This window comes from Aplysia californica, unplaced genomic scaffold (assembly GCF_000002075.1).
Source record: "Aplysia californica isolate F4 #8 unplaced genomic scaffold, AplCal3.0 scaffold00011, whole genome shotgun sequence".
NCBI lineage: Eukaryota > Metazoa > Mollusca > Gastropoda > Aplysiida > Aplysiidae > Aplysia > Aplysia californica.
Window position 1 is genome coordinate 666952 of NW_004797281.1, and position 16624 is coordinate 683575.

At 36.4% G+C, this 16624-nt stretch overlaps 1 protein-coding gene across 1 annotated transcript in view; it reads right to left on the reverse strand.

The window, feature by feature from the left end:
* Positions 1-7581: 7581 nt before the first annotated feature.
* Positions 7582-16624, reverse strand: part of LOC101846705 — a gene marked incomplete in the record, with an annotated part of 13610 nt that continues 4567 nt past the window's right edge. Inside the window, 4 exon segments of the mRNA XM_013083530.2 lie at positions 7582-10269; positions 10927-11103; positions 12058-12216; positions 13203-13447. Of these exon segments, the coding sequence (XP_012938984.1) occupies positions 8914-10269; positions 10927-11103; positions 12058-12216; positions 13203-13412 (1902 nt within the window).

A 16624-nucleotide genomic window follows, 5' to 3' on the forward strand; every position in this document is an offset into this window, starting at 1 on the left:
CTTTTCAATTGCTTTTTTCTTGCATGGTGATATAGGAGTAGGCCAGACAGAATAACCTTGTAGGCCACAGTTTGGTGACCGCTGCTCTTGCCAAACAGGATACAAAACACATTACTAGGTATTTTTATTAAAGAATCTTTTTATTGTGAACACATAAACAAACTGTGTATAAATAGTCCCATTATATTATGCTGTAAGTAAGAAGAGATTGAGATAAATGGCAGCTTAAGCTGGGTATCGAGACCATGTCTCTCGATAACTGGCTTGAAATATGGAGATTGCAAAAATGACAGAAAGAAGAAAAAAAAAAAATTTTGGAAAAAAAAGAGAAAAGCGAAAATGATAGATAATATTATATTGAACAAATGGCATGGACATAGAATGTGATGTCATGGCCTGGATGATAATGATGATGACGTTAATGATGATGACGATGATGATGATGATGATGATGATGATGATGATGATGATGATGATGATGATGATGATGATGTTGATGATGATGATGATGATGTTCCTGATGAAACCCAAAAAGGGCGAAATGCTAAACATCTTTTTTTTTATAATATCATAAAACTTCTGAAATACTAAGACTCCACAACAGGTTATGATGGTGATTAGTCAAGACTCTCCTTCCCTCTTCTGCTTTTTCTGCAAAATGATGTTGATGATGATAATGATGATGATGACTATGATGGATGATAGTGCTAATGATGTCGATAAAATGAAGAGGATAACTTTAGTCATTTTTGGATTGAACAGGTTAGGTTATTCTATATTATATAAAACAGATTCTTTGAGTAAAGAGAAGCGCATTGACACAATAACTGTCATTTAGTGCAAGGGAAAAAGTGAAAGAGACATAGGCAGAAACCACTGTGGCAAAGAAAAGATTGAATAATAGTTGTAAAATGCAAAAAGCATGCAACAAACTGCATGAATGTACGCTACATTAATGCCATTTTACATTTTTAATATCACTATCATTATTTGATTAAAAACTAAAAACACGAGCCCCCCCCACCCCCCCCCTACAAAAACAAACAAACAAACAACCAAAAACCCCAACAAACTAGAACCTACCATTGAATCCTCTTCAAACATCCGCATACCAAAAAGATCATAATGATACAAGTAACCGTGAGTAATGTGGTGATGGTGAAGAAGGCGATGAAGACCATGATAATGATTTTAAAACATCAAAGATGATAGTAATGACATGCTGATACACAGATAGAGCAACCCCTGTCTTAAAAAAAACCCCAAGAAAACTATAAAAACATGGAACAAAACCTCATCTGCTGATATCACATTCACAAAACCTTTACGCAACATAAACCAACCACTGTGAAAGTAATACCTGCAAACAAAAGATGATATTTTATACAGCTTTTACCTAGATCTTCTTTTCTATCAAACATCTATCATCTTTATCTCCCCTCCTGCTTTTTTGTGTTTGTACTCTCTTGTAACACCACTAATCTTCAGCATTTATACATGTATGACCTTATTGTGTTGCAATTGCCGTAAAACTCTTACAAAAACTAAACTTACCCAGTTCTGGGAAGGAATTAGTATAGAGGGTTGCTCAACCAGTGTACAAAAACAGCATGGTTTAACAATGAGTAGCCACATGGACTGCGGAGCCATATAGAAAGTAATTACATATTATCTCTGTCGCAAGCAATCTATCTAAGTCTAAATTTGGATAATTTTTAATTTTCATACCCTTCCAAAAGCTCAATCAAAGATGCAACTTTCAACATCACCAGAATTCAGTTTAATGCTATGGTCAAGGATTACAATTTTCTTGCTTTTCATGATTTCTGATAGGAAGAACACAACAAAACTACAGGTAGTTTTTTTGTCTATGGTGAAAAAAAGTACCCAAACAAACTTAAGTAGATAGCTTGTGACACTGATGATAAGATCAACAACAAAAAATACACAGTGAGTAAAAGTTCTTACTTCAAAATTAACAACATCTCTCTCCAACTGAAAATAAGGCAAAGCAGGAAAAAAGCTCTTGAAAAGTGCATATGTCCAATATATATATTATTTTATATATGTATGTACATTTTGATCTAGACATGGATAAGAAACAGTAGATACATGTACTAATACAATAAATTATGACTAAGACAGAAAAAATACAAATCACAAATGTCAGAGATTCCAAATTGCAGCCGAGGGCCACACACACAGCATTAACTCATTCAGTTTAAAGTAACAATTTATTGTAAATAGGCCTATTGTATCATCTACCCTGTAAAACAGACCCTCTTTGGATGAGCAAACTCATTCTCCATATGTATCATGACGCGGTGGAATCGGGCGCTCGCCAATTTTGGGGCACACGGAGTTATTGGTATCATCCTAAAGCCTATTCATTTACCTTGCTTTTGATGGAAAAAATATCCATTTATCTCGGACAGAAGTCCAGAAATTGGTGATTGAAGGAGGTGGGAGTCACTTGGTTTCAGTGGTAAAATTAGCAAGAAAATAGTCTTAACAGTCTGTGGAAACTGAAAAATTTTCATCTATTATGCTTTTAATCAAAGCTTTTCAGTAAAATCCACACAGAAATGGGCATGAAAGATAATGTTGAGCCAAAAACCAAACATTTGATAAAAATTCCCAAACCTGCAGAAAAATGCCAGTTTCTTCACTTTCCTTATTTTGACGAGAGCCTGATTTCACCACGCTGCTTCACATATACTCATTTTCCGGCATCATCTTCCTGAAATTCATTTTACTACCTTCATTTGAATGTTTACCAACATGTTTATTTCATTTGTGAAGAACAAGTCTTGTACCTGACCTGTCCGAACACTTCCTTTAACTCATCCTATTTACAACACACAGTTCTGGCATAACTGCAGAAATACTACAGGCATAGGAAGAGTTAAAAAAGTGAATTTACAACAGTCCTAAGGTTAGAAATTAGGAAGAGTTTTGCAGCACTTATTGCAATACAAATAGACCAAAATATAAGCGCTGAAGATTGGAGGTGTTACTAGAGAGTAAAGTACAAAAAAAAGAGGAGAGATAAAGATGATAGGAAAGAAGTAGCAAACGACATGTGAACACCCACCAACCACCCACAAAGTAACAATAGTCACCCAAAAAAGATGAAAAAAAACCCAACAATGTCACCCTGCATCAGCACTCTGCTTGTGCATAGGGCACCAAATTATAATACATTAGGAAAATACACAATACACCCGTCAACAGTTTTAATGTACTCTCCAGCATTCTTAAAGCTTTGTACCAATAGTGGAAGAGATTTAAGTGAACTCAATCAAACAAGCCGTTCACACACAAACAGGCGCAACTGGGACATCCAAAATGTCAACTAAATAGTTCTCCTTTCAGCCTGTCTCCATTATGCATACTGTCTCCACACTGAGAAAACACTATCTATTCATCATTATCATCCAGTGCCAGATCTGCGACAGACATCGGCGATCATGGTTCTCCATTCATTCCTTTGCTCGGATGCTCTAAAAAAAGCCACGTTTCCCTGATCTTTCCATGTTACCCATTTGTATAGGTTCCCCAAGTATGTTGTTCTGGACCTTCCCCTGCCTAGCTTGCCCTCAATTTTGCCATTGAGAGCTAGATGTTCCAGACCCTTATGTCTATTTATGTGTTCCAAAAACTGCATTTGTCGTTTCCTGATTGTTTTTAACATTGAGCACTATCTATTGACCTTGTTAAATATCGTTATGTGCTTGAGCTTGGAAAATCAGAAATATCACAAAAGATGAGTACTTAATTTCAAAGGATATATGAACGTTATAAAAAAGAACTTCTTTATCATTATAATTTGAAGTCACAGTAAGCACAGATATCTATGTTACCTGTAAAGACGTTGAAGTCTTGTCTGAATTAATTAATTCTTAATTTTGTACCTTATAACTTTCAGCCCAGTGCCTTAAAATTAGTCTTAGGCTTGAATTATTATGACTTTTCCCACGACAAGTTTCTGCATGCTGTTTTGAATATTCCTCATTTAGTGCAGACATGGCGTTACGTATAGTGCAAGTATCACCGTATCACCACACCCCTGACATGACATACAATATATCAAAAAAAGTTAAAGCATCGTCAGACAGAAGTTTTTAATCTCGACACAAAAGTACAAAACAAGAAATACATCAAAGGTGTCCAATCCAAACTGGTCAAGTAAAAATTTATTAAAAACTCTTTCTTGCATCCAGTCATGGAGCACAATCTTCTATATTATTTGTAGATGTAGTATTATTGTGGTACTCTAGACAAAAAAGAGAAGCACTGAGGATACTCTCAAACTATTCCAAATTAATGAAAAACGTAAAAAGATAGAGCCTTTAGGCTACTGAGGCTAGCCTGTCTATGCTCTATGCAACTGACATGAAAATGGAAAAAGATAATTCCAAAGGGAGATCTTCACAAGATTTATTTTGATACCGCCCTAAAACACAGAAGCTTCATAAAAAAACTTGAACCCTCCAAATACACCAACAATTAGAGTGGATCACACAACCAAAAACGAATTGTCACTACCAGCAAACACATCACGCGTCAGAGTGGGAAGTAAGGTTCACAACAGACGATAGCTATGATTTATGAAGTCAAAATGTTGTTAATTAGCTGGATCCATGAAGGACAAAAAGAAAAAGAGTAGCTGGCCAATCAGGTAGAAAGTGTATCACTGACTATTCTTACTTTTTCTTTTCTTTTCTTGACCCTTTGCAAAAAACAAGTTTATAATTGAGGAGTGTACTGTATTTCATATCCGGCCCTTCCTTTCTTCCCCCCCCCCCCTCCCCCCAACTCCCAAAAAATATTACATCTTTAGTCCTCACTAGACTTCAACAACATATTAACAACTGAGTTCATACATCTGAAATTTACCCAGATTTGCCAACAGTAAATTATGCACAAAAACAGTAGCCTACCCTTATTATACATGTATGTGCAACGTGTAAATGAATAGCATTTTCATATAATACAATAGGGAGCATTTGAAAAGTTCCATGAGTCACGCCACTGAACACAAAGTAAGGTAACAGAAGTTCCTTCCACAATAACTATTAACATTAACAGATCATTCTCTTCTCACCAATGACAAAATGCACTTTCTCTTTTCTATAATAATGTAATAATATGAATTTCCACATTTGCCAATGATGTAGCACATGTTTCTTTACACACCAATGACACAATACGCCTTTCTCTTCTCATCATCAAGATAATACACATTTCTTTTCTCATCAGAAATATACATGTAATGTACAACACATTTCTTTTCTCATCAGAAATATACATGTAATGTACCACACATTTCTTTTCTCATCAGAAATATACATGTAATGCATAACACATTTCTTTTCTCATCAGAAATATACATGTAATGCATAACACATTTCTTTTCTTACAAATGATGCAGTGCTCCTTTCTACTCTTGCTTAAGACCTGAGAATGTTTTTTTTTGTCTTCCAAAAGATATAATTGTGTTGTTTGAGAAATGGAAAGTCAAAAGATAGAAATTCAGTTGTAACAGAACTCACAAAATGAAGGGTTGCTGTGGGTGACAAATGTTTCGATTTCAACCAATCACCTCAGGACTATTTTTTTTATCGTCCACAACTTTAGGAGCGAGAAGCTGAAAATGAAATAAAATTATAAACCACTTTTATACTTCATCGTATCAAGAACAGTGTAGGTGACATCGATTCAACAATAAAGTAAATCGCCTCAGATTATTAACATGTAGAAAGTAGTAATGTATCAATATCACTTTAATGTTAAAAATAAAAAACAATGAGATGAAAAGAGTAGTCTGAGTCTAAGTACAATATGTGTGCGCAGTAACACTACATAAAACTGTGGAAAGACAAAAGACCATAAGAAAACAAGGAGAGACATAATGAGTACAATCTGAACAGAACGTCAGTAAGAGTAAGATAACCATGTGGGTAACATCATTGATAGTAGCAGTCGCAAACTGTGCCCAACTGAAATTACTATTTTCAATTAAAAAAACAGTGTGCCAGTATCAAACATACCAAAAAAACCCAACACATTGTTAATACAGGTTTTGCACCAACATTGTAATCAAACGCTCCCTTCGGTCAACCAGCACTATATTATGACATAAATCACGAGTGTTTCCAGGAAATCTTTTGGGACAAAAATCAAACTTGACCAAAATATCAGATTTACACACACCTTGCTCCTGTAACCATATTATTTTAATTGACTGTAAATGATCAAAGTAGCCTACCATCGATAGAGATACAAAACATTGATAAGCTCACGATCCTCCCTTGAAGAGTTACATTGCAAAATGCGATGTGCGCCAAAATCTGGGCAGTTCCGGAAAACCCCTACACTCCATAAGTTTATGATAAGAATTGTGAGAATAATTTTTTTCTCTCAAAATGAAAAAATTGTGTATCATTCATACTTTTGTTTACAGAGAACAAGTGGGGGCTCTCATTGCCGCGAGGTTACGGAGTTCGTCTCTCATTCAATAGGTCCTGGGATTGAATCAGGAAAGCGACAGAAAATAAAGGCCATTCCAGGCAAATCCACATGACATGCAATAAAAGGACTAAGATTTCTGTGACACACAAACCATGTTGATAACAATCTCACTTCCAAGTAGCTGCAATGTAATGAACAGTCTCAAAACGGAAAGTCAAAGATGAAATATCAAGGCTTTTTAAAAAGCTGCCAGACCAAACGTAACAAAATTCTAAAGATTTCAGAAGGGATACTGAGAACAATGATAATGTTTTGTCCTTGTTACAAAAATGAACAGGATGGGAACGGACAATTGAGGCCAATTATTATTACAAAATCCTAAAGACTACAGAAGGAATGGCTGAGAATAATAGAACAGAATAGAGAATGGTACAGAAATAAATCAACAGTCAGACACCATGAACAATAGAACACCATGGGGGTATCGTTGAGGAGAGAGGAGTGAGACACTATGAACTATTAATAGAACAATATGTGGAGAAGAGAAGAGAAGAGTCCTGTGCCAAGCAGAAAAGAACAACATAGAGAACAGTAGAGGAGAGAGGAGTCAGACACCTTGAAAAAGACCTCTTTATGGAAAAAAAATTCCAAAGAGAGTAGGAAAGCCTACCTATCTGGCATGATGGTTAGGTTCTTCGCCGTTGCACGCAGAAGATGCAAGCTCAATACCCACATGGCCCAGTTTTTTAATAGAATATCTCCATCTTTCTTCTGAAATATTGCAAAACCCTCTACATGCAGAAAATGCACGTTCGACTCTGACGTGGGGAATTTGAAATATTGCATAGCACTTGGCCAGAAAGGCCCCGACAGGCAGGATCTTGGCAGCCCACCTCCGAAATGACCGAATTTGTGTTAATGTGAGCATATGTGTGTGCGCCTAGAGAAAGGTACCAAAAGTCGCCCAAGACCATTTCGAGCTACAGGCTGATAATCACAAAAATCACTTTTGCGACCAAAATGGGTTTCCATTAAAAATTGATAGATCCACCATTTTTTTACAATATGCTCAAAGGGTTTCATTGATTTGACTTCTAAATATTTTATTATGAATTATTTTGAGGGTAGGGTATAATAAACACAAATAATGGAAACTGCTTTAAAAAGTGTTACAATCTATTCTTGAAGCACGTTTTCTCTTCCCTATTATGTTTTACCATTGAATTCCATTTATGATAGTGATGTGACCTGAATGCCAAATTGGACTTGAATTTTCTTTGAGTAAATACATTTTAAAAATCGCTTTTAAAAAGTTTGTATGTGTTCTCACGTTTGTTTAACATAAAAAGCTCATTTTCTCAAAATTCTATCTTTATACCCTAGCTCGCAAAATTTGCAATATCTCAAAAACTACTTAAGATATCTAAAAAATTCAAAGACCCTTGTGTTCAGCATTGCATTTCCTATAAGGTACAACCCTTAACTCAAAATGGTCAAAATCCGACTTTTCGTACCTTTCTTTAGGCACACACACATATTCTTAAAGCAATGATAATTGCATTAATCTGAACACTTTGAAGGGTTTCCAGTTTGTACAGATTCGCCATCAATGATTGTTTATCAAACTTTGGGAAACTCAGTCAATCAGGAAGAGATGTTGGAATTGGTAAACTTCAGGAATTTATCCCTCCTTACCCTTCCCTCACCACATCATGGGAGGTAAGAAATCTATCACATCAAAGTTCTGCTCAAGCGTACTAAAATGAGAAAACTTGAAAAACCCTCAGAGCAAAGATAACTTCAAAGGATGGGTAACAACAACTATGATAACGATTTACCACAAATCATGACGTGTAATAATTACTGCTGTTTACACATGACTCTCTCTTAAACAAGACTCCAATTCAGATCTATACTTCCTCCTGTATGAATAGCATCATTAATTAACTATATGAAACAATTACTGAGAAAATGAAAAACAAAACAAAAAAATCGTTTTTAGCCAACAAGGGTATATGAACCCCGTCCTCACCGATGATTTTAAAGGCAGATTTTAATCAAGCACCGGTAAGACTTGAAGCCATGCTGCTTGACAAATGGAAGTGTAACCACAGCAAAGTGAAAATAATTCCGAAGTGTCTTAACAGACTAGTATAACATTTAAAGCCACTGATTGGGATGACAATTCCATGAAGAACAAAAACTGAAAATTGTTGTAAGAGACTGTCTACAGTTAAAGCTAAAATTGCAAAATTGTATAGATTTAACTCCCCTCTCAACACTTTAAGGTTTTGTAAGAGGCGGACGGTAAATGATTACTTGTATTGTGAGACAAATGTTCTGATATTACTACATCTTCTTTGGTTGCATAAAATCATGATTTCTGTGCAATTAATAGAGCAAATTTTCCACATGATACAGAAAAAGAATAGGAAAACGCTAAACGAAAAACCAAAAAACCCAGAAGAGAGACCACAAAGACTTGATAATTTGACTCAGAAAAGAAACAGATAACTGGCTACCATTATTATAGTCTGTGGAAGAGCCAGACACTGGCCGGGAGATAGCATTCAAGGGGTCATAACTCACAGCAGCGTCGCGGTCATTATATATAGCAGTTACTCCCTCTTGATTGCATTTTTCAGCTATTGTAATAAAGAGTCGAGTAGGACTAAAAACCCAGCATAAAAACTTGTCGCTGTCTGCAGTTTTTGCTAGAATTCCTTCTATTCCATCTCGGAAGAAAATGTGAGCATAGCACTTATGTTCATGTTCTATATTAAATGGATTGCTGCCCGAGTAGTTACATGTTTTTTCATCATAGTCCACTGTCAATGTCTGACAGTCACCATCGCACTGATCTACTGCAATTCTGCACTCCCCAACCATGGTGGGAAATGTGCGGGCCTGTACTTGACACGGAACCTCTTGCAGCCGTTTTCTGTCTAGAAGAGTTAGTGTACGCTGGAGTTTGATTGGGACAATATGACCTACAGCATTGTGCGTCTCCACACAGGAGTGTGGAGCACCAGTGTACGCATCTCGGACGACTGCTCTCAGGTTAAAGGCCAGCATGCCTGGTGCTAGGTGCAATACTTGAGCACACGCGTAGTACGGCATACACGTAGCACTGGTACCTCTCTGAACTACCGGGAACACGTTGCCAGGAAGACTGCTTTCTGCAGGACCCCGACACTCAAAATCTCCAAAAGCTGAACCCTTGAGAGAGTTTTGACCAATGGAGACTGTTAGATTATCGAAAGAGTACACAAGTTCCCACTGTCCCCGCGTGTTTTCATCAAACTCACAAGCTCGTTTCTCCACAGGCTTGATACACCTGTGGCAATTGTCTGGACACTCGGACGACTCAAAACATCTATCTTCTCTCAGCTTACAGTTCTGAAGATAACCCTCTTCGGTACATTTTAGGTCACTTCCCGGCCTATAACTAGCCAGAGAGCCAAACATACTCGAGTTCCGGGGCATATCCTCATTGACAAACGCTTCACCCGAACACCGCCCATCTAGTGTCAAGAACGCTGACAGAAACTCCTCTCCGTCTGAAGTAACGGTAGATCTCGAGTGTCGCTGTTGCCTGTAGTGCAGACACCAGACATTGACTTCCGAGTTCTCCATCTGAAGCAGCACGGAGCTGTAGCCAGACTCCTCCCACGAGCCCAGACAGCGCAGCTTCGTGATGTGCCGCCCGCGCATCTTCTGCGAGCGGGTGAGAATACTTGGTTCACAGAAACGTCCAAACTCCACCATAACGTTACCCCCTCTGGATATGTCACACTGCGGAAATGAAAACACCACAAAAATTAGCACCAGGAAAAAGAAAAAGTTATATTGGATGGAAAGAGGAGGAAGGAGTGGGGGTGAGTTGTAAAGAAGTTCAAATGACAAGTAACCTTGATATTTAACTATCACTGCAATATTGTGATCATTGAAAGTATCAAGCATTGATATGTGTAATTTTGTAAGCATGTGCATGTGTAAGAATGAGTTGATATACACCTTGACTGCATTCAAATTACCCTTTTTGTACTGTTCACTATACTGCAAGTACCATTAAAAGCGAAAGAGAGATAATGTTCATAGTATAGCTCCTTTAGTCAGTGCGTCAACGGCATTGCCTTTGTTTCTCTCCTTTTTCTTTTTCGGCCCACGTCTTTAGATCTCATGAAAAGAGAAACTGTAGTGACATACAGAACAATGGGGAAAATGACCTGCTAAAAATATTTTTAGTAACGATAGGGCCATTATCTATTTTTTGTTTGTTTGTTAGAGACAAGTTTCACTACCTCTAATTTTAAAAAAAAGGAATGGCTTTATCGCTGCTTAGAATTCTACCAGCACTGCATCATTACAGTTTCACTTTTCATGGAATGGCTCTTCATCTCTCTTTCTCTTCATACTATTTGATTTCTCTTTACAAAAACTTTGCTCTACCTCAAACTGCACCCTTGGGTTATACCCCTGGACAGTGTCCAAGCAGGCTCCATCAATAGCCCTGCCCTGGTGCATCACTAACTGATAGCCACCAGAGAGTGGACATGGCTGGGGAGGAACCTCGTAGGCAAAGATGACCGCCTCGTCTTCCATATACATCTCAGTTTCACAGTTAACCTGGGTGAAGAAAAAAGGAAATTATTAATATTCAGCTACAGAAGAACTTTGTGACAAATAACAGTGGAAAACTTTAGAATACTCACATACTTCTTTTTCTTCCCGCGAGACGAACAAAAATTGTCACTGTCATAATCAAATTAAAATAGAAGACAGGAGTGCAATTGTAATCTGAAATAGGTATTTTGTTGTTGTATGTTCTAGCATCAGTCCATTCTTTGTTGACACTATTAATCTATCTAAAGGTGTCCTTCTTCATCGTTCCTGCACACCTATGTGTATATGTATGTGTGTATATTGTGTGTGTGTGTGTGTGTGTGTATGTGTGTGTGTTGGCGTGCGTGTGTTGTGTGCTCATCTGCATGATGGGTGTGTTAAAAAGAGCATGTGGGTATTGGAGAGTGTGTACATGGAAACGTATAAGTACTGGCATATGTGCAAGTTTGTACATGTCACATATCTCTATCATATGCTTTTTAAAAGAGCAAGTTAAAAATTGTAGGCAAAAAGATATTAATAAGTAGCTTAAAAATATCTCCTGAGCAGTGTCCTCGTTCAGCCATAAGATGCAAGACTTCTAATTTAAACAGTGGTGTTTTTCACTTCTAGCCACAGAACAATACTTGAGTCTACATTGGTCAGTTCACAAACAAGCCAACAGGTTCCTGGCCAACAGTAAATACGGAGAAGTATTAAAGTTAACACTTGACATCTAAAAGGTGGAAATGAATAACTGTTTCTTGTTACATACTGGACGGAGATGGTAAACTAGAATGAATTGGCCGGTAACAAGAGTGATGAACTTGCAAAACTTTCCAGTGGCAGGGAAACACAAAATTTATTAACATAAAACATTTTAATTTTGATTTTGGCTACTACAACATGGTCCAACTAAAATAAGTTGGGACACGGACACACAAAAAAAGACATCCTTTGAGAGAACAAAGATCTCACCTTTTTCTTACTGACTCGTGCTTTGGTCTTTGATATTCTGATGACATACTTGGACAGTTGTTGGAACTTTATACAATGGTAGTAGATTGGCTGGTATACCTCCTCCACACGAACCATGTAGCGCTGGTCACTATACGCATGTAGGCATTTTAAATTGATCTGAAAAAAAGAAATGTAAAGTATGGTTTAAAACAATCATGAAGAGACAAATGTAGTTTCTGGGACATTAAACACATAATGGGCCTTGAACATCTATCTCTCACAGGCAAAATTGAAGGCAACCAAAGCAGGGTACGTAGGACCTAAAGCAACTTACTTGGAAAACATGAACAGATATGTGAAGGGGAAAGACCAGGAAAAATATAGAGCTATAGCAGCACTGTAGTTCTCTTTGAGAGCATCCAGGCAAAGAAATAAGAAATGAATGAGGAACCATGATTGGCAATGTCCATCGCATATTTGACATTTCATGATGATATATTTTTGAATTTTCACCCGAGTTAACAAACCTTAAAAACTCTTAGAAAGCAAGGCCTCTTTGAATTATCTCAAAGTTCATTTTGTAAAAGATAAACCTTTAAAAAAGTCTCTAAAACATAATCTGAAGTCAAGAAAAACGCTTGAAACAGAGTTGGCCACTCATGCAGTGGAATCAAACCCCCCAAAAAATAGAAAGAAAACAATCCTGAGACTAGGTGTAAAAGCAAAGGTCTCAGGGTTTTTTTTGTCATCCTCTTTCCCTTCATGGTACACCAGATGTTGGAAATGATTTCTTTTATGGATTCGCAGTCTCATGTTTTACTCATTCGATTATCAAAATGTCAACAGGCACAAATTGTACATTTATAACAGTTCGTCGGCAAGCAATTCAAATTTTCTAAGACCAGAAAGCAAAATTTTTCAGGATAGAAAAAAAAGCTGTTTTATTCTTATGACAATTGTACCTCAGCATTATGAATCTTTATTTACTTTTCTGGCTTTTTTCAACATTAATTCAAAATTTGAATTTTAACAATTTCTTTCATAGGCCTACAACCGATACCACTCATTATGAATCTGAAATAATTTTTTCCCCACACATTTGGTGTAGTACATATCTGAACAGCTGGCCAAAGAATTATTACTCTACACTAAACCCCACCCACCTTCCTCTGTTTTTGCTCTCCCTCACTCTCCATCCGGATATGCCTCGGTTCCTCTTGATCAATGTAGACATATAGACGCTTGTGCAATGTGATGGACTGCAGCCATCGAAAGCTGTGCTCGAACATATCTACAGGGAAGCAACTCTGGCTTTGGGGAACCTGGCAGGCGAGCAGGAATGCCAGCACACAAAACACACTCACAGGTGTCATTCTGTCACTCTAGCTAGGTTGCCACACAACTATGTCTGTGGAATACAGGAAAGAAAGAAATAAATGATTTCAGTTGCAGCAGCTTACACTCACAGTATGAAAGTATTGCAAAGCACTTTACATTTAAGTATGTATTCTTCGATAATAATTCAAACTATCTTCTATCTTCCATCTTCCCACAAAATGTGTCCTTGGCAATTGAAACACCCTGTCAAATTTGCCAAGAGTAAGAGCAGTCATTTCTACTCAATTCTATGACAACTGAATGAACTGTAAGTCTTTGGATCCTTTTCCTCTAGGCCTATCATGAGTCACTGTCTCAAACTGTTGGAAGCCAGCAATTGTGACACAATGAAGAAGGCTGAAAAATGGTAAAAGACATCTTAATTAATTACATTTTTTAATATGCTCAAATCCACGCCAGAATCATTCACAACATTTTAAGCAGCAATAATTAATTGCGGTACAAATCAGGGTTGGGTTGATTTAAATCAGGTTGATTTAAATCAGTTGATTTTTTTGATTTAAATCAACTTGATTTTTTAAATAAAAATCAGTGATTTAAACCACTTTTTGTAAAAATTATTTTTATTCGGTTTTTACACATTTCAACATTCAGAATTCCTTTCCTTGGTTTCATAAAACAGATATAAGGTTCAGTAGACTAATATAATCATGCTTAAAAGTCTGATTTCCCCCCTTTCACTGTAAAATAATACAGTATTCAATTTACTTTTTTTTCCATAATTGAAATCAGAGCTGGGTTGATTTAAATCAGTTGATTTTAAATTTTTTAAAATCAATTTGATTTTTAAAATAAAAATCAGTGATTTAAATCACTTTTCAAAAAAATGTATTCAGTTTTTACATATTTAAACTTTCAGAATTCCTTTCCTTGGTTTTATTTTAAACGGATATAAGGTTTAGTAGACTAATATAATCATGCTTAAAAGTCTGCTTTCCCCCCTGTCACTGTAAAATAATACAGTTCTCAATTTACTTTTTTTTCATAATTGAAAACCAGGGTTGGGTTGATTTAAATCGGGTCGATTTAAATCAGTTGATTTTTTAAATATTTAAATCAACTTGATTTTAAAAATAAAACTCAGTGATTTAAATCACTTTAAAAAAATGTTTTTTCTGTTTTTACATCTTTAAACATTCAGAATTCCTTTCCTTGGTTTTATAAAACAGATATAAGGTTTAGTAGACTAAAATTGCTTAAAAGTCTGCTTCCCCCCCTGTCACTGTAAGTAGTAAAATAATACAGTATTCAATTTACTTTTTTTTCATAATTGAAATTAGCATTTTCTTTTTCTTTTTAGACAAACACAAGCGCGTGCTCACACACACACTGTAATAAAAATAAAATGCAAGTTTATCTATATGAATAATTACCCCCCCCCCCCCCCCCCTTCCTTTTAGACTGACATTTTCTTCATTTTTTGTCTGTAGCCATAATTCACTGATATAGCAGATTAAGGCTTTCTAAAATTGCAGTTGCTTAAATTAATCATTAGTTAAAATAAAGACAATGCATTTTGCACCAAAAGAACATACTTTTAGCCACCAAAAATCCCAAACTGTGTCGACATTTTTTTTAAAAATAAAAAAAATTTAAAAAATCCGATTTAAATAAAAAAAATCTGATTTAAATAAAAAAAATCGATTTTTTAAATTTTTATTTAAAAAATCACCAACCCTGGTACAAATACAGGTGGCAAGATCAATACGTATTCTAACATAGGCCTAATACCTTTTTCAAACACCCGAACCCCATGCCTTCACTGGAAGGCGGGTGAGATGGGAGGGGCGATACTCTAATAATAGTAGTAGTAGAAATCTAGGCTAAACAGAAACGGTAACACTGCCTTTCCAAAAGTCTTTATAAATCTATCAAATCTCAAAGTAACGCGATAGCCTACTATAGATCTAAGTACAATAAAATTAGATTCTATGTTAAATTCCAATGAGCTATCTGTTTGTTTTTTTCATGTGAGTTCAATAGAGAGGCTACCCAAAACCCACGACACGCATGAAAAAACAAGGACGTGGGCCTATTTTTTAAACTATCTCTCCATTTTTATCTGTCAATTAAAACGGTCAAAGCAGCTTGCCTTCTAAAAGATCAAAAATCGAAATTCAAACTGTAAGGCTATGCGCACTTCGTGACTTCGTGACTTCGTGACTTCGTGGTGGGATGGGGCGGGGGCGTGGCACTTTTGCGTAGAGTAGGTCTAGACCTAGAGCTTCTCGTTACTTTTTACAAGCCCAAAAAGAACTTGACTTTTAAAAAATCAAGAGCCAATCAAAGCTTACCATAGTCAGTATAGATCTTCATCTAGAATCTAGATTTCTATCATTATCAGCATCCAGAAATTCTTGAAGATCTACAATCCTACAATTAATGTGTTTCTTATCTTCTTACGAGTTACACCAGTCACCTAAACCCTAAAGATAAATAAATACCTGAAGATCCCATCCTGCATGAACCTATTGACTCGGTCTTTAGGCGCGTTAGAACTAGGTCTAGATCTAGATTTAGATCTAGAATCTAGATCTAGATTGCTATAGGGCCTACAAGAATAATTGCAAGATCTGTTTTCCGTGGAAATAGAACTGAAAGCGAAAGGAAGGGGCGGCAACGGATAAAATCAAATTGCCACTTTTTTCGATTATTTTTGGCGGGTAAAGGGAAATAACTGACGAATTATTAACATGTCCGTTGAAGACCACACTGCGAGAAAACGGAAATTTTCACACGTACAGGTTGCTTACAGAGGCCTAACCAGTTCACGAGAGAGGTATTCGAAACAAAACATTTTGTGATGGACCGTAATTTTTTAAAATTACAAACCAAATAACACATCTCCGAAATTCCAATGCCATTTTCATTGCAGGATTCACAATTGAACTGTCCAGAAAAAAAGTTTTTAAAAAAAGGCAGGCACATTAGATCTAGATAGATCTAATAATAATAATAGCCTAATAATAATAATAATAATAATAATAATAATGAATGTCATTTGTATAGCGCATACCCCCGCTCGATAGCAAGCTCTGCGCTTTACATTATTATTACTACCCCGGCAGGCGTAGAACATCCAGAAACATTCTCAGCTTCCCGGAAAGCATACAGAACAAGCTGATTATAAGCGCTCAAACGTAAACAATTAATAATAGACAAGATCCAGCCTGATCACATACCTGCC